At 40.4% G+C, this 19,074-nt stretch overlaps 1 protein-coding gene across 2 annotated transcripts in view; it reads right to left on the minus strand.

Annotated features, from left to right (window-relative positions):
* Nucleotides 1–162: 162 nt before the first annotated feature.
* The window catches only part of paplna (papilin a, proteoglycan-like sulfated glycoprotein), a 31,651-nt gene continuing 12,739 nt past the window's right edge, over nucleotides 163–19,074 (minus strand). For both annotated transcript variants that reach the window (XM_087779560.1, XM_087779559.1), the window contains exons 12-26: nucleotides 16,775–16,979; nucleotides 16,511–16,687; nucleotides 16,307–16,457; nucleotides 16,160–16,240; nucleotides 10,915–11,162; nucleotides 9,511–9,637; nucleotides 9,058–9,448; nucleotides 6,168–6,326; nucleotides 5,977–6,104; nucleotides 4,357–4,414; nucleotides 4,157–4,303; nucleotides 3,972–4,099; nucleotides 2,042–2,150; nucleotides 1,812–1,987; nucleotides 163–638 (exon numbers count right to left, since the gene is read on the minus strand). In XM_087779560.1, coding sequence (XP_087635686.1) covers nucleotides 478–638; nucleotides 1,812–1,987; nucleotides 2,042–2,150; nucleotides 3,972–4,099; nucleotides 4,157–4,303; nucleotides 4,357–4,414; nucleotides 5,977–6,104; nucleotides 6,168–6,326; nucleotides 9,058–9,448; nucleotides 9,511–9,637; nucleotides 10,915–11,162; nucleotides 16,160–16,240; nucleotides 16,307–16,457; nucleotides 16,511–16,687; nucleotides 16,775–16,979 — 2,446 coding nt within the window. In that variant the 3' untranslated portion in view covers nucleotides 163–477. The remainder of the gene's footprint in view (nucleotides 639–1,811; nucleotides 1,988–2,041; nucleotides 2,151–3,971; nucleotides 4,100–4,156; nucleotides 4,304–4,356; nucleotides 4,415–5,976; nucleotides 6,105–6,167; nucleotides 6,327–9,057; nucleotides 9,449–9,510; nucleotides 9,638–10,914; nucleotides 11,163–16,159; nucleotides 16,241–16,306; nucleotides 16,458–16,510; nucleotides 16,688–16,774; nucleotides 16,980–19,074) is intronic.

Raw genomic sequence — 19,074 nt, forward strand, 5'->3', positions numbered from 1 at the left:
TGGACATATTTTGTTTTGAAAACAAATGAAAGCAGTAACAACTGAGGACGAGAGGATACAGTGAGTCCAGCAGCTTTTAAAGCTGATGTTTTGGACATATTTTAGTTTGAAAAAAAATAAAAGCAGTTACAACTGAGGACGAGAGGATACAGTGACTGTTTGGACGCTTAAAATATCACTTTTATTGCAAAACAAGTACAAACAAATGATCAATATGAGCCACTGACTTAGAAATAAGTCTTTGTTATTAAAAAAAACAGACAGTAGTTGAGTCTCTAAAAACAGAGATCAGGATCGTTGTGAGAAATAACTTAACAGCATCAGAAACATCTGCTCACTTTAGCAGCAACATTATTACAACTGTTACCTTAACTTTCCGCGGTAAAAAAAAAGAGACAATAGAGTCGCACAATTGTGTACTTCGGGAGGAACGACAATGTCTTTGTGCTGCAGGTTCGAGCGTCAAATGACGACATGTCAGCCGTACTGGACGTAGCGAGCGCTGGTCTGAGAGTGTCGGGTGCAGCTGGCGCAGCAGAAGCTGGAGTAGTAGGAGTTGGAGCAGAGTCGGGCGAAGACGATGAGCTCGCAGTTGGCGAGATCAGGCTGATCCTGGCAGTCCGGAGGTAAGTCTGAGCCTGTGGACCAACAGAGGAGACGTTTGATGGACAGAGTGTCAAGTCTCTCTCTTTATATATATATATATAAGTTTATTTTCATTTTTGACGTTCAAATGATATGTTATCTGTTACCATAGTTCTTTTATGATTTATACTTTAATACAATTTGCAAATATTCATGGAGTTTGATCATTTTTGTGTTTCAAATCAACTTTCCGCCACTAGATGGCAGCAGTCATCAGCCCCCCCCTGCAGCTAACAATGAAATCATGTGAGACTGAGGACGAGAGGATACAGTGACCCCCAGCAGCTTTTTAAAGCTGATTTTTGGACATATTTTGGTTTGAAAATAAATTAAAGCAGTCACAACTGAGGACAAGAGGATACAGTGAGTCCAGCAGCTTTTAAAGCTGATGTTTGGACATATTTTGGTTTGAAAATAAATTAAAGCAGTCACAACTGAGGACAAGAGGATACAGTGAGTCCAGCAGCTTTTAAAGCTGATGTTTGGACATATTTTGGTTTGAAAATAAATTAAAGCAGTCACAACTGAGGACAAGAGGATACAGTGACTTCCAGCAGCTTTTTAAGCTGATGTTTGGACATATTTTGGTTTGAAAACAAATGAAAGCAGTTACAACTAAGGACGAGAGGATACAGTGACTCCAGCAGCTTTTAAAGCTGATAGTTGGACATATTTTGGTTTAAAAAACAAATGAAAGCAGTTACTACTGAGGACGAGAGGATACAGTGACTCCAGCAGCTTTTAAAGCTGATAGTTGGACATATTTTGGTTTAAAAAACAAATGAAAGCAGTTACTACTGAGGACGAGAGGATACAGTGACTCCAGCCGCTTTTAAAGCTGATAGTTGGACATATTTTGGTTTAAAAAACAAATGAAAGCAGTTACAACTGAGGACGAGAGGATACAGTGACTCCAGCAGCTTTTAAAGCTGCTGTTTGGACATATTTTGGTTTGAATAAAAATGAAAGCAGTCACAACTGAGGACAAGAGGATACAGTAAGTCCAGCAGTTTTTAAAGCAGATGTTTGGACATATTTTGGTTTGAAAACAAATGAAAGCAGTTACAACTGAGGACGAGGGGATACAGTGACACGCACATTCTACTGCAGCCGCAACACTACAAGCGTGCGACTATATCTCCACACGACCTGGAGAGCCTTCTCACCTGGCTGCAGGTGTTTGGTGACCCTCACTTCGGCCGTGGCGCTCACAGAGTAGATGCCGGTGTAGGCGTTGCAGGTGTAGGTTCCCTCGTCAGACGTCCTCACGTTCTTCAGCACCAGACTTCCGTCCGGCGACGCCAGGATGTTGCGACCGTCTGGACGCACAGGGATGCCGTTCCTGCGCAGGATTTACTCTTTTAACACGAATCTTAAGGGCGAGGAGACGCCTCACCTGGACCAGCCGATGTTCACGTCGTCTCCTGACACCACGCAGGGCAGCAGAGCCGTGCTGCCCTCGGACACCTGGACGTTGTTGGGAGCCGTGGTGATCCTGAGGTCGGCTGGAGAGGATTTCACGCACAACTTAGAACCAACATCAAATCACGCTCTTAAATAATGAGAGTTTCTCTTTAAACACTAGATATCATTTATAAACTACTGTCCATCATCCTCATCATCAGTGAACAGAGAAGCAGATGCAGCACCAATGCTCCTCCCATGATGCAACACTAATAGACTCAGGGACTCATTCATTCCTCGTGCTATTAGATTGTTTCATACTGAGTTTGGATCTGTTTATCCATCCATCCATCCAGAGAGAGAGATAATTTATTCCCTCTCTCTCTCTCTCCATGCATTCACCCTCTCTCCATCCATCCATCCATCCTCTCTCCCTTTCTCTCCTCTCTCCATCCATCCATCCATCCTCTCTCCCTTTCTCTCCTCTCTCCATCCATCCATCCATCCATCCTCTCTCCCTTTCTCTCCTCTCTCCATTCATCCACCCTCTATCCATCCATCCATCCATCCTCTCTCCCTCTCTCTCCCTCTCCATCATCCACACTCTCTCCATCCAACCATCCTCTCTCTCGCTCTATCTACCCTCTCTCCATCTATCCATCCATCCATCCAGAGAGAGAGATAATTTATACTCTCTCTCTCTCCGTCCGTCTGTCCATCCATCCATCCATCCATCCATCCATCCTCTCTCTCTCTCTCTCTCTCTATCTATATGTAGAATAACCTGAACAAAGGACCATGTGAACAAAAATGATCATTTAAAAAAACAAAACAAAGAAAACCCAGTTATATAAGTAAGTAAGTAATATTTATTTATATAGCGCTTTATTTAACCACGTCATTATCACTTAATAAAGCCAAGGTTTGCATCAATAAACTAATTATTTAACAACTTTGTTCACTTCAATTTAAAAAAAAAACAACATCAATGTTTTCCTTACTTTTATCCACATTTTCTTTTTGAATATTTTAAGTAATTAAAGTTAGTTGTAACACATCTACCTCCAAGTTTATTCTGAATATAGTTTTTCAAACCGCAAATGAAACTGTTAATATTTGAAATACCCTTTTGAAATTTAAAAATGAATATAATTATCATAATGTACTTTGTTTTAGAACGGGATATTGAAATTAGACTAAAAAGACATTTATCACACTTGAGAATTACAATAGCGCCCTCTTATGGTAACTACCCCACATAGCAGAAACGTAGAATCGTTTTGTTTGTTTTTTTCTTAATTTAAATTTATTTTGATGGAATTTATTCAAAGAAATATGAATTAATATCGTAATAAAATTGTGATTTTGTGAACCAACTGATTAATTGAATCATTTATTAAACTAATTTTGGGTCGTTAGATATAAATACATCATATTTTTGACAGAATCGACCGATCGAAAAAGAATAAACCACTCAAGAGACTTGTGTCGTCGTCAGATTCTTCAAATAGTTCCGATAATTGATCCGTTTTTACACTTTACACGCATTGAAGTTGTTAAAAAAAGATATTATTCAAATCCTCACTATTTAACCCAAAATATTATTTAGCTTTGAACCTTAAAAACAAGATTCAAACTGAAGTAATACAAATAAAATCAAGAAACATCTTAAGACGTTTTTATTTGTTCTGGCTTTTCCTTGATTTTCTGGAACTCCTGTTGTGTTATGAGTTTTATCTTGACCTTTAAAGTATATACTTTATTGAATATTGTTTTGATTGTTTAAGCGCTTTGTGACCCTGGTCTGGAAAAGCGCTGTACAGATAACAATAACTTACTAACTTACTTACTTACAAATATTCTGACTTAGTAGAGAAATATTTCAGTTTTTATTCAGTGACAATGTAATGATTAATAAATACCTTGAACTCTGAGTTGAAACATCCGTTGCTCCACCTGCTGGCGAGAAGATGCAGTGCACGTGTAGGCGCCGGTGTCGGCGGAGGTCAGCGGGCCGATCACGAGCGTCCCGTCCGCCTGCTGGGTCACCCTGACGACAGAGGAACAGGTTCACGGACGGACGTGGAGGACGTGAGGCGCGACTCACCTGGCGTCCCCGATGGTGCGACCGTCTTTGGTCCAGTGGACGTGGACGCCGCGGCGGGCGGCGGGCGGCAGGACGGCGCAGGTCAGTCGGGCCGTCTGACCCGATCGCAGGTCCAGGTGAGACGGACCCGAGCGCTCGATGCTGAACCTGAGACGAGTCGGCGTCAGCTCGGGGTCGTGATCACGGGTCTGGACTCTCACCTGGCGTCGGGACCGTCGACGGGGCCCGGGTGTGAAGGGTCGTCGGGTCGCCGGGATCCTTCGGTGACAGAAACACTTATTTAATGTTTTTCCTCTGGAGACCATGAGACTCACCTGACCGACAGGTAGATGTAGCGGCGGTCTGGATATGATGTGTTACCATAGTTCTTTTATGGTTTATACTTTAATGAAATGTGTATAAAATAATATAATTGTATTTTTATTAACAATTTACCTGCAAATATTCATGGAGTTTGATCATTTTTGTGTTTCAAATCAACTTTCCGCCACTAGATGGCAGCAGTCATCATGATATTAGGACATATTTGGGTTTAAAAACAAATGAAAGCAGTTACAACTGAGGACGAGAGGATACAGTGACTCCAGCAGCTTTTAAAGCTGATGTTTGGACATATTTTGGTTTGAAAACAAATGAAAGCAGTTACAACTGAGGACGAGAGGATACAGTGAGTCCAGCAGCTTTTAAAGCTGATATTTGGACATATATTATGGTTTAAAAAACAAATGAAAGCAGTTACAACTGAGGACGAGAGGATACAGTGACTCCAGCAGCTTTTAAAGCTGATGTTTGGACATATTTTGGTGTGAAAACAAATGAAAGCAGTTACAACTGAGGACGAGAGGATACAGTGACTCCAGCAGCTTTTAAAGCTGATGTTTGGACATATTTTGGTGTGAAAACAAATGAAAGCAGTTACAACTGAGGACGAGAGGATACAGTGACTCCAGCAGCTTTTAAAGCTGATGTTTGGACATATTTTGGTTTGAAAACAAATGAAAGCAGTTACAACTGAGGACGAGAGGATACAGTGAGTCCAGCAGCTTTTAAAGCTGATATTTGGACATATATTATGGTTTAAAAAACAAATGAAAGCAGTTACAACTGAGGACGAGAGGATACAGTGACTCCAGCAGCTTTTAAAGCTGATGTTTGGACATATTTTGGTTTGAAAACAAATGAAAGCAGTTACAACTGAGGACGAGAGGATACAAAGACTCCAGCAGCTTTTAAAGCTGATGTTTGGACATATTTTGGTTTGAAAACAAATGACAGCAGTTACAACTGAGGACGAGAGGATACAGTGACTCTAGCATCTTTTAAAGCTGATGTTTGGACATATTTTGGTTTGAAAACAAATGACAGCAGTTACGACTGAGGACGAGAGGATACAGTGAGTCCAGCAGCTTTTAAAGCTGATGTTTGGACATATTTTGGTTTGGAAACAAATGAAAGCAGTTACGACTGAGGACGAGAGGATACAGTGAGTCCAGCAGTTTTTAAAGCTGATGTTTGGACATATTTTGGTTTGAAAACAAATGAAAGCAGTTACGACTGAGGACGAGAGGATACAGTGATGTGGTGTTTATATACTACAACATACAAGTATAATTTTTTAATAAGTTTTTTTTAATTAATTTAAATGTATTTTTATGGAATTTAAGCAAAGAAATATAAATTAATATCGTAATAAAATTGTAATTTTGACTGATTCATTGAATCATTTATTAAACTACACTTTGGTCGTCAGATATAAATACGGATCCTTCGGTGACAGAAACGTTTATGTAACGTCTTCCTCTGGAGACGATGAGACTCACCTGTGACCGACAGGTAGATGTAACGATGGTCTCGCTCTCGCTCTCGCGACGCCACGCACAGGAACCATCCCGAGTCCGACTTGCTCAGAGGGCCGGCGAGCAAGGATCCGTTGGGCTGGTGATGGTACCTGAGGAAGGGATTGGAACCCGTGAGCGACACCTGGTCGGCAGGTGATGAGTTCACGGCCCACCTGTGGTCGGACAGGGCGACGCCGTCCTTCCTCCACTCCACGGTGAGGGTGGAGGACGGCGGAGGACTGACCCGGCACGGCAGCACCGCCGTCTGACCCGCCAGAGCCTCCACGCGGTCCGGGTCCGTCTTGTCGATGGTGACCCCGGTCAAGGTGAAGCTGACGACAGAAGGAAACATCCGTCCGTCACCAAGACCTTCTCGTCAATGATGGACCGTCATTCTTTTTCCGTATGTGTGACCTGAATGTTCACCTTTGACCTTTGACCTCGCCCTAAACCCTTCACTGAGGGGTCAGTCGTCCACTGCATTATATTTAAGACGTTTTGTCGAGCCAGGAACACACACACGTGCATCACACGTAGACCCACACTCTCACGGTCAGACACAAGAACACACAGACCCACAAACAGTCAGAAACACACAGTCAGAGACACACACACTCTCACTCACTCACACACACTCAGTCAGACACACACATGCACACAGTCAAACACACACAACATGATGTGGACACAAACAGACGCACACTAACACACACACAGTCAAACATTTGCACTCACACACGGACCAAAACTCACACAGTCCAAACACACACACATATGGACCCTTACTCACACACACACACACACACACACATGGACCCTTAATCACACACACAGACCCTTACTCACACACACATACATACACACACACACACGCACACATGGACCCTTAATCACACACACACACACACACACACACACGGATCCTTAATCACACACACACACGCACACATGGACCCTTAATCACACACACACACACACACACACGGATCCTTAATCACACACACACATATGGACCCTTACTCTCACACACACACACACATATGGACCCTTACTCTCACACACACACACGGTCCCTTAATCACACACACACATGGACCCTTAATCACGCACACACACACATATGGACCCTTACTCACACACACACACACATATGTACCCTTACTCTCTCACGCACACACACACATATGGACCCTTACTCTCTCACACACACACACACATATGGACCCTTACTCTCACACACACACACGGTCCCTTAATCACACACACACATGGACCCTTAATCACACACACACACATATGGACCCTTACTCTCTCACGCACACACACACATATGGACCCTTACTCACACACACACACATATATGGACACTTACTCACACACACACACATATATGGACACTTACTCACACACACACACATATATGGACCCTTACTCACACACACACACAAATATGGACCCTTACTCTCACACACACACACACATATGGACCCTTACTCACACACACACACATATATGGACCCTTACTCACACACACACACACATATGGACCCTTACTCTCACACACACACACGGTCCCTTAATCACACACACACATGGACCCTTAATCACACACACACACACATATGGACCCTTACTCTCTCACGCACACACACACATATGGACCCTTACTCACACACACACACATATATGGACACTTACTCACACACACACACATATATGGACCCTTACTCACACACACACACATATATGGACCCTTACTCACACGCACACACACACATATGGACCCTTACTCTCACACACATATGGACCCTTACTCACACACACACACATATATGGACACTTACTCACACACACACACACACATGGACCCTTACTCTCTCACACACACACATATTGACCCTTACTCACACACCCACACCCGCACACACACACACACATGGACCCTTACTCTCTCACACACACACACACACACACGCACACATGCACACACACACTTACACACACACACACACACACACACACACACACACACACACACACGCACACATGCACACACACATGCACACACACACACACACACATGCACACACACACTTACACACACACACACACACACACACCCACACACGGACACACACAAATTCATATAATTTTAAAGTTAATAAATCCTAATTTGTGTAACACTTAAGTTTAACATGAACTTATTATACGAGTACAAACAACAAATACATGATTATTTAATAATAAAGTTCTTATTATCATTCTATTGAAACATCATGCGTTTCATGTATTTTAAGTGTCATTTTAAGCACTAAAATAAAGAGAATAACTTCACACAGCGTCACTGAAAAGCATCAAAACACAACATTCAACATCAAGAAGACGGAAAAAAAACACCAGGAAATGATACGTTTGACGCGACAAAGATCCCAGAATGAGAAAAAAACACCGAATGAAGGACAGAGACGACGACAGATGAAGCATCACAGTGAACTTTATTAACACACCGAGGTAGACGACACACACACACACACACACACACACACACACACAGGAGAGTCCCAGAAGCGTCACCAGAGGAAGTGTGTTTTTACAACAGACAGGAAGGACAGACACGGTGACAGGAAGTAGATGTTAGCTTTAAAACTGACCTGTTTGTTTTTGTTAAAACATGTTTACGTGTCGATTCAACTTTATTATTCTTTTATTTTTGTTTATTTTGAACCAGATTTTTTGTGTTTTCATTGAAAATTGTAGATACTAATTTCAAAATAATATTAAAAAATATTCTGATTTTATTTTGTATCAAATACGTCACTTTTATCGCATTTCTTTTCTTATTTTACACATTCTTTCACGCCTTTTAATTATACAATTATTTTCCATGTACTAGAAACTTATAATGCAGGCTCTTATTTTGAAGGGTCGCTATTTCCTCTTGAAAAACTCAGCTTGTGATGCAAAATATCACCATTTTTAAGTGGTTAAAAAAACTAAAAAGAGTAAAAAACAAAAATGAGGTTTTACATGAGGTTTGAACTTTGACCCCCGGGCGTGTCTTACCTCGCCGCCGGGCCGCTGTGCTGAGCAGCGGACGCCGGTCGTCGACTAAGTAAATACTCTCGGCCGTGGCGTGCGTGCGAGGCGGCGCTGGTGGCCTGTCGGCCCGAGGGTCTGGAGCCCCCCCCCACCGTGAAGATCCTCCCCATGTTGCGTGACACGTCCGTTCCGGCGCCACCTGGTGGCGGCGGCGGCAGCGACCTGCCTGTGGGCGGGGCTGGCTCCCCGCACGCTTGCTCGCACTCCGCCCTTGACAGGAAGTTGTTGCTGTTTCCGTGGCAACCGCCGAACCAGAAGTGGGCGCAGCCGCCGGTCAGGAGGTCGTGGTGGTAGCGAGGGGTCCAGCGGGCGCAGGAGCCGGCGGCGCGCGGCAGCGAGCAGGGCGAGCGAGCGACTGCAGGGAGGAGGAAACGTTTTTAAAACTTTTCTTTTTCTTCTTCTTTCTGGAGGTCTTACTGTGGTGGGGGGGGGCGGGGCAGCCCTCGCCGGCGGGGCCCCCTGCTGGCGTGGAACGGTCGTAGCAGCAGCCGAAGGTGGTGGTTCGACACTGAAGCGAGTTCTCGGCGGGAAGAATCGGAGCGACCTGAGTGGACGGTGGAGAAAAATGTGTTTTTACACTAAAACCTACAAACTACTAGACTTTTACACGCGTTACCTGCTTTTGTTTTTTATTTTATTGTTGTAAATCTGTTCAAATATGAAGTTTTTTCCAAGATAAATTATATTTTCCTGAGCTTTTTTTTTACATAACAGTGAGTTTTTTATTGAAAATAGTTTGATTTTAGTTGAAAATAGTTTGATTATAGTTGAAAATAGTTTGATTATAGTTGAAAATTGTTTGATTATAGTTGAAAATTGTTTGATTAAAATTGAAAATTGTTTGATTAAAGTTGAAAATTGTTTGATTAAAGTTGAAAATTGTTTGATTATAGTTGAAAATTGTTTGATTAAAATTGAAAATTGTTTGATTATAGTTGAAAATTGTTTGATTATAGTTGGAAATTGTTTGATTATAGTTGAAAATTGTTTGATTAAAGTTGAAAATTGTTTAATTATAGTTGAAAATAGTTTGATTAAAGTTGAAAATTGTTTGATTATAGTTGAAAATTGTTTGATTATAGTTGAAAATAGCTTGATTATAGTTGAAAATAGTTTGATTATAGTTGAAAATTGTTTGATTATAGTTGAAAATAGTTTGATTAAAGTTGAAAATTGTTTGATTAAAGTTGAAAATTGTTTAATTATAGTTGAAAATAGTTTGATTACAGTTGAAAATTGTTTGATTAAAGTTGAAAATTGTTTAATTATAGTTGAAAATAGTTTGATTAAAGTTGAAAATTGTTTGATTATAGTTGAAAATTGTTTGATTATAGTTGAAAATTGTTTGATTAAAGTTGAAAATTGTTTGATTATAGTTGAAAATTGTTTGATTATAGTTGAAAATTGTTTGATTATAGTTGAAAATAGTTTGATTATAGTTGAAAATAGTTTGATTACAGTTGAAAATATTTTGATTATAGTTGAAAATAGTTTGATTATAGTTGAAAATAGTTTGATTATAGTTGAAAATAGTTTGATTATAGTTGAAAATAGTTTGATTACAGTTGAAAATTGTTTGATTATAGTTGAAAATTGTTTGATTAAAGCTGAAAATTGTTTGATTTTAGTTGAAAATTGTTTGATTATAGTTGAAAATTGTTTGATTAAAGCTGAAAATTGTTTGATTTTAGTTGAAAATTGTTTGATTATAGTTGAAAATTGTTTGAAAATAGCCATATTTTAGTAAATATATCAAATGTTTCCTCCATTAATTGTAGGTAAAGAGCTAAATAACACTGACGAAGAGAAAAGGATCCTCACAGTCGGAGCCACATGTTCAGGGCAGCCCTCGTGGTTCCAGCCCTGAGCCGCCGTCACTCCGTCCACGCAGCAGCCGAAGCCGCTCTGACTGCAGGACGTCGGGGCTCCAGTAGGGGGCGGGGTCCATGGACAACCCTGACCCTGAGGCCCCCCCGCTGAGGTGTGTGCGTCCGGGCAGCAGCCGTGTGTGGACTGGCTGCAGTGAAGCTGGACGCTCGGGTCGTTCAGGACCAGGTCCAGCTGTTGACCTGAAAATACATTTATTATCTTTGTTAGTCGTCGTTTGAGTGTCTTTTTTCTGGAGAAAATCAAATATTAACCAATTAATTCAAAACTATTGTGGAAATTAATGTTATGATCGTTTCATTGTTTTTTACAGTTTATGTTATGTTATGTTTATGTTATAGTTTGATTATAGTTGAAAATTGTTTGATTCTAGTGGAAAATTGTTTGATAATAGTTGAAAATTGTTTGATTAAAGTCGAAAATTTTTGATTAAAGTTGAAAATTGTTTGATTATAGTTGAAAATTGTTTGATTAAAGTCGAAAATTGTTTGATTATAGTTGAAAATTGTTTAATTATAGTTGAAAATTGTTTGATTATAGTTGAAAATTGTTTGATTAAAGTCGAAAATTGTTTGATTATAGTTGAAAATTGTTTGATTTTAGTTGAAAATTGTTTGATTATAGTTGAAAATTGTTTGATTATAGTTGAAAATTGTTTGATTACAGTTGGAAATTGTTTGATTATAGTTGAAAATTGTTTGATTATAGTTGAAAATTGTTAATTATAGTTGAAAATAGTTGTATTACAGTTGAAAATTGTTTAATTATAGTTGAAAATTGTTTGATTTTAGTTGAAAATTGTTTGATTATAGTTGAAAATTGTTTGATTATAGTTGAAAATTGTTTGATTCTAGTTGGAAATTGTTTGATTATAGTTGAAAATTGTTTGATTATAGTTGAAAATTGTTTGATTAAAGTCGAAAATTGTTTGATTATAGTTGAAAATTGTTTGATTTTAGTTGAAAATTGTTTGATTATAGTTGAAAATTGTTTGATTATAGTTGAAAATTGTTTGATTACAGTTGGAAATTGTTTGATTATAGTTGAAAATTGTTTGATTATAGTTGAAAATTGTTAATTATAGTTGAAAATAGTTGTATTACAGTTGAAAATTGTTTAATTATAGTTGAAAATTGTTTGATTTTAGCTGAAAATTGTTTGATTATAGTTGAAAATTGTTTGATTATAGTTGAAAATTGTTTGATTCTAGTTGGAAATTGTTTGATTATAGTTGAAAATTGTTTGATCACAGTTGAAAATTGTTTAATTATAGTTGAAAATTGTTTGATTTTAGCTGAAAAGTTACTGAAACAGATGTTAAAGACAAGCCTGAAACACTTCTCTGAGCACCATCACTGCTACACATCGCTGGTCCACAAGTATTTTAATCAGCGCAAAATGCTGCTAAAAACATGTCAATCAAGCAGATAATTGGTGGGAGAGGATGTGGACGAGGTCACAAGTCTGTACATGATGTCCATCTGAGTGATCATTCTCTTGTCTTGTTTAACCTGGACTTCATCCCTGAACCTTTGCCTTTGAAAGTTAGGTCTCAGAGGCGTGTCATCTCAGCTGATACTGCAGACAGTTTTTCTGCTATGTTTGACGCTCTTTCCTTTGATGACTGCCCAGACGTGGACAGTTTGATTCACAGTTTCTCTACTCATTGTGTTGAAATACTGGATCAAGTGGCACCTGTTAAATCAAACTTGAAAATTCAGAAAAAACGGTGCCCTTGGGCAAATGAAGATCTCCTGAGTCTGAAGAGACTTTGTCGAAAGACTGAGCGTCTCTGGAAGTCCCCTAAACTTGAGGTGCACAGACTTCACCTCAGGGATCTGATATCTTCTTACAATGAGATGGTGGAAACTGCCATATCTGATTACTCCAGAAAACTGATAGCAGCAAATAAGAAAAACCCCAAAGTGTTGTTTGACACGATTAATTCTCTCGTGTCTCCTGCTCCTCAAATCACGCCTGTCTTCTGTGAAGCTGACAGCAATGCATTGTTGAGATTTTTCATTTACAAAATTAAATTGATCAAAGAGAAAATCTCTCCCCCTTTGTTTGGAACCCCTACTGTCTCTGAGCCCCTCTCCTCCTCTTGGTCTTCCTTCACTGCTGTATCTTTGGGTGATATTTCGGCATTAGTGAACAAGATGAAACCCTCCTCTTGCACTGATGACGTCCTTCCTTGTAGGCTTTTTATCAGAGTGTTTGATGTAATTGGCCCCTGGGTTACCAATATGGTGAACCTCTCCCTTTCCACAGAGGTTTTTCCCAATGCATTTAAACATGCCATTGTGGAGCCTTTGCTCAAAAAGCCAGGCTTAGACCCGACTGACCTCAGTAATTTCAGGCCTATTTCTAACGTCCTTTCTTGTCCAAGATCTTGGAGAAGGTGGTGTCTGAGCAGCTGTCTTTGTTCCTGGATCAGAGCGACATCCATGAGAAGTTTCAGTCTGGCTTCCGTAAACATCACTCTACGGAGACAGCCTTACTGAAAGTGTCCAGTGACATCATGATGTCGGCTGACTCTGGTCAATACACTGTTCTGGTTCTCTTGGATCTGTCCTCAGCCTTTGACACAGTTGATCACCAGATCCTGCTGAGAAGACTAAGGGATGAAGTGGGACTGTCTGGGTCTGTGTAGAATGGTTCTCATTTTACCTTTCTGGGCGCAGTTTTAGTGTATCTGCCAATCAAATGAGGTCTGAATCGGCAGATCTGTTGTGTGGAGTCCCTCAAGGTTCTGTTTTGGGTCCTTTATTGTTTTTGCTGCACTTGATTCCTCTGGTTAAAATCATTCAGAGATTTCCTGATGTTTCTTATCACATTTTTGCTGATGACATCCAGCTCTACTGCTCTCTTGATCCAACTGAGCCCCAGAGGCTGAACAGCTTAGTCAATTGTTTGCTAGAAATCATACAATGAGTGAAAACACTTTGCAGCTAAATGTGGGCAAAACTGAAACTCTGGTGATTGCTCCTGATGATAAGGTTCCAGGGTTGAGTCAGTACTTGGGTGACTTAGGTCAGTCTGTCAAACTGAGCCTGAGAAACCTGGGTGTTGTATTTGACAAAGTCTCTAGTTCAACACTGTAGAAAACTGACCAGAAACTGTTTCCTTCAACTGAGAAAAATCTCTAAACTTAGGAAAATGTTGTCACAACATGATCTGGAGCTTGTAATCCATGTGTTTGTTTCTTCTCGTCTGGACTATTGTAACAGTTTGTTTTCATGTCTTAACAAGAAGGATCGTCTCGCCTCCAGTTGATTCAGAACTCTGCAGCCAGAATTCTGAGCCGCTCTAGTAGAAGAACTCACATTTCTCCGATCCTTAAAACTCTTCACTGGCTTCCAGTTTCTTCAGCATCAACTCAAAAATTCTGGTTCTTACTTTCAGATCTATTCATGGTCAGACCTTCCATCAGTGATCTGATCCAGCCTTACACCCCAGCTCGGGCTCTGAGGTCTGTGGATCAGAATCTACTTATGGTTCCACGCACACGGTTCAGGACCAGAGGAGAGAAATCTTTTCAGGCTGTTGCTCCTAAGCTTTGGAACGACCTTTCTCTCTCGTTGCGCTTGATGATCTACTGACTCCTTTAAGAAACACCTTAAGACGTTTTTATTTGTTCAGGCTTTTCCTTGATTTTCTGGAACTCCTGTGTTGTTCTCAGTGTTATCTTGATCTTTAAAGTATATACTTTATTGAATATTGTTTTGATTGTTTAAGCGCTTTGTGACCCTGGTCTGGAAAAGCGCTCTATAAATACAAAGTACTCACTTACTTATAATGAGAGCGTGAAGGTGTTGTGGAGGTCACACGTGTGACCTTCAGGATGAGACGTTCAGTCATGATCATTAGTCTGTGGAGTTTTCTAAGGCGTGGTGAGAGATGTCGACACACGCCTGTCGAGCGTTCACACACATCAACCCTCGTGACTCATCCAAGACTGTTCCAGAGAAACAACATCCTCATGTTGACGGAACTTAAATGCTGCTCAGAGATAAATGTTATTTCTCGAGATGTTGTAATTCACTTCCCAACAGCTCGTGACCTCATCACACGAGTAACAACACGTTTAATAGTTTTTAACCTGCTGACAACTTGCTGACTCGTCATCGTTTCCTCCTCTAGAACCATCTAGTACCATCTAGAACCATCTAGAACCATCTAGAACCATCTAGAACCATCTAGAACCATCTAGAACCATCTCCTCTGTTGTCTTTTACAAAAGTTCTACTATTTGACACATTCAAGGACTTGACCTGCAACAGTTTCTCACTCATCTATGTTAAAACACCAAGACAATGATAGAAACTAAAGACGTCTACACAACAACAACACAAATCTAAGAAGGTGTCATTATTTTAAATGAAAACTGTCTCCATGATGAACTCAATCAAATTAAGATTGTTTGATTATAGTTAAAGAAAATGGTTATAGTTGAAAATTGTTTGATTTTGGTTAAAAATTGTTTGATTATAGTTGAAAATTGTTTGATTTTGGTTAAAAATTGTTTGATTATAGTTGAAAATTGTTTGATTATAGTTGAAAATTGTTTGATTATAATTGTTTGATTATAGTTGAAAATTGTTTGATTATAATTATTTGATTATAGTTGAAAATTGTTTGATTATAGTTGAAAATTGTTTGATTATAGTTGAAAATTGTTTGATTATAGTTGAAAATTGTTTGATTATAGTTGAAAATTGTTTGATTATAATTGAAAATAGTTTGATTATAGTTGAAAATTGTTTGATTATAGTTGAAAATTGTTTGATTATAATTTAAAATAGTTTGATTATAGTTGAAAATTGTTTGATTATAGTTGAAAATTGTTTGATTATAGTTGAAAATAGTTTGATTATAGTTGAAAATTGTTTGATTAAAGTTGAAAATTGTTTGATTATAGTTGAAAATTGTTTGATTATAATTGAAAATGGTTTGATTATAGTTGAAAATTGTTTAATTATAGTTGAAAATCGTTTGATTTTAGTTGAAAATATTTTGATTACAGTTGAAAAATAGTTTGATTACAGTTGAAATGTAATCTTAGTTGGGTGTCAGTATTTATGAGTGTAGTTTCTTCTGCCTCCGTCAGGGCCTCGTAAATAGAATCAAGCCAAACGTCGAAGTGGTTCCTGTCACAGAATGAACCATCAGATCAAACCTGTGCTGTTGTCGTTGACGAACGGCTGGAAGACGGTGTGAGTGTTGTCGTGACCTCGTGGATCCTGAACGCTGGGATCAACTGTGGACGGAGAAGAAACACGTTCAACGCGACGTCATGATTCGACACCTCACCGGCAGTACCGACCCTGAGGCCTGGAGCACGTCTGGCTGTTGCACGGCTCCCTGGTCTGGGGTTTGGGGTGCGAGTGGCACCGATCCACGGGGTACAGGTTCCTCTCCCGGTCGGCGCAGATCACCTGACGTTCGCGCAGGCCGGAGCCACAACTCCTGGAGCACTGAGATCGGAGCGTTAACGATTTGAAAAAATACCCCTCATGATGACGCTCACCAGACCCCAGTCCCCGACGTGCCAGCTGATCCGTCTGGGGCAGGAGGACAAGTGGCAGGGCTGGACTGCAGGGGGTCTCAGTGAAGTGCTGCAGGAGGTTTCATCCAACCTCATCCCACCTGCGCCCACACATGTGACCTCCCGGGTCTGCTGCCCCACGCCACAGCTCACCGAACACTACGGAGGGAATTCAAGAATCGAAACAACTCATGGATTAAAACCGTTCTCCCCTAGTGAGTCCGACGGGTACTACAAGAGGCTCACCTGGCTCCAGGCGGTCACACGGAACCCGGTGCACCCGTGCATGTTGCAGGTCTGCAGAGAAGGCGGAGCCTCGGCGTAGGCCGCGCAGACGGAGTCCTCCACCACCAGCGGCCCCGAAGCATCATGGGAAACGCACTGCACGCTGCGCACCTGAGATCCTCCGCCACAGGTGACCGAGCAAGGGTTCCACTCGCCCGCTTTCCAGCTGGAAACATCAACGGACGCCATTAAGGAATGACCTTCAGTACGAGTTGCTACTTACTTTTTTAGTTTTTAGTTTTGTTGCTAAGTTAAAGGTCAACTATTGTTCAACTCTGGTGTCATGTAGTGAATGTTCTCCAAGATGCAGTAACTTCTCAACATGACCATGTTTTACACTCATTACTTTATAAAGTTACTCTGAAATCTGGACGAACGAGAGGTTACGAGAGTCCATTATGATGTAATAATGGCTTCACTCCTCCTCCAGCCAGCTGTAATCACGCCCCTGCTTTGTTTATACAACGAGTCCCTTGGAGGTGGTGACTAACTGGGTGGATGACACGCAGTGACAAACCTCAATGCTCGACCAATCACAGAAGAGTGGGTGTGGTTATGGTCAACAAGATTTAATCTCTAGAAAACCTAAGCGTTTTCAGTGGGCGGAGCTTAATGTAAATATTTCAATGCAAAAGGAGTTTTGTACAGACAGATTCTGTGTATTTATATTCATAAATACACACGATACAAGTTATTTACCATATTTTGTATGATATCATTCCTAATATAATTCCCTTGATAAGAAAAATGATTTCTTTTTATAAAATGTAATTTTCTTGCTGTTAATCAGATACATTTTCAGTCATTCTTTCATGTTTATGTGCGTAATCTTTACAATCTAAATATTTAAATAAAAAGAGAGTTTTTACCAAACAGATTGTGTGTATTTATCCTTATAAATACACACAATGCAAATTATTTACCATATTTTCTATGATAAAATTAAATAATTCCCTCGATACGATAAATGATTTCTTTTTATAAAATATAGTTTCTTTGCTGTAAATAAGATCAATTTTCAGCCATTCATTTATATGTATGTATGAAATATTTATACTCTAAATATGTCAAGTACAACTGTGAATAAACAGACATGAAAAGCCACATTGAATCTACATCCAAGCGAACTACACACCGTCATCTACGTCTAAAGCAGCAGCGTCAAACATACCAGCGAACCAGTGAACCCCTAATCTACTGCCTCACTACCCAAGCACGGTGACCCCTGACCTCTCGCAGCGACAGAGAGCTATGCTAGCGGGAACGTCTCCTTAAAGCTCAGGGATCGAGTCGTGGACGTGACGAGGGAACGATCGGTGGGAAATATAAAGTCACTCGTCTGCAGACGATCACTGAGCCGAGCCGAGATGAAGGTCAAACACATGCGTGGAGGTCATGGTTCACATCAGCAGTCAGATTGTAATTCGAACATAAATAATTGAAGGATGTAAAACTTTGATGTGAAACAGTGACACGTGTGTTTGCCTTCCTCCTCACTACAGCTACGTTCATGGACGCCCAAGATTACCTGAACCCGCGTCTGTCTGAGGGTCTCCACGGCTCAGGTGGATACAGGTGCGACGTCCTTACACACATGTGATCACATGTCAACAACCTGAGGCGAGCCTCGCGTCCTTCAGCACAATCAATGATGTCACTTCAATTCACCACCAGTCGCTCGTCAATACCAATGGAAATCGAAAAGCAGGAATTATTTTGAACGTAAATAAACAATATATGTGTATATGTTCGTTATTATTGGTGTCATATGGTAAAAACAAAAGCTAAATAAAATGAAAGTATAATCCAGGAAGTTCGTTGCTATTCAATCTTTAAAAAATTGAGGTGCATTCAGGTGCCGAAAAAATTGATTCAAAGATTGAAAATGAAAAGTATTTTTGAAGGAATTTGCTGGATGGATTGATGGATGGATGGATGGATGGATGGATGGATGGATGGATGGATGGATGGATGGATGGATGGATGGATGGATGGATGGATGGATGGATGGATGGATGGATGGATGGATGGATGGATGGATGGATGGATGGATGGATGGATGGATGGATGGATGGATGGATGGATGGATGGATGGATGGATGGATGGATGGATGGATGGATGGATGGATGGATGGATGGATGGATGGATGGATGGATGGATGGATGGATGGATGGATGGATGGATGGATGGATGGATGGATGGATGGATGGATGGATGGATGGATGGATGGATGGATGGATGGATGGATGGATGGATGGAT

This window comes from Callionymus lyra, chromosome 18 (genome assembly GCF_982586985.1).
Source record: "Callionymus lyra chromosome 18, fCalLyr1.hap1.1, whole genome shotgun sequence".
NCBI lineage: Eukaryota > Metazoa > Chordata > Actinopteri > Syngnathiformes > Callionymidae > Callionymus > Callionymus lyra.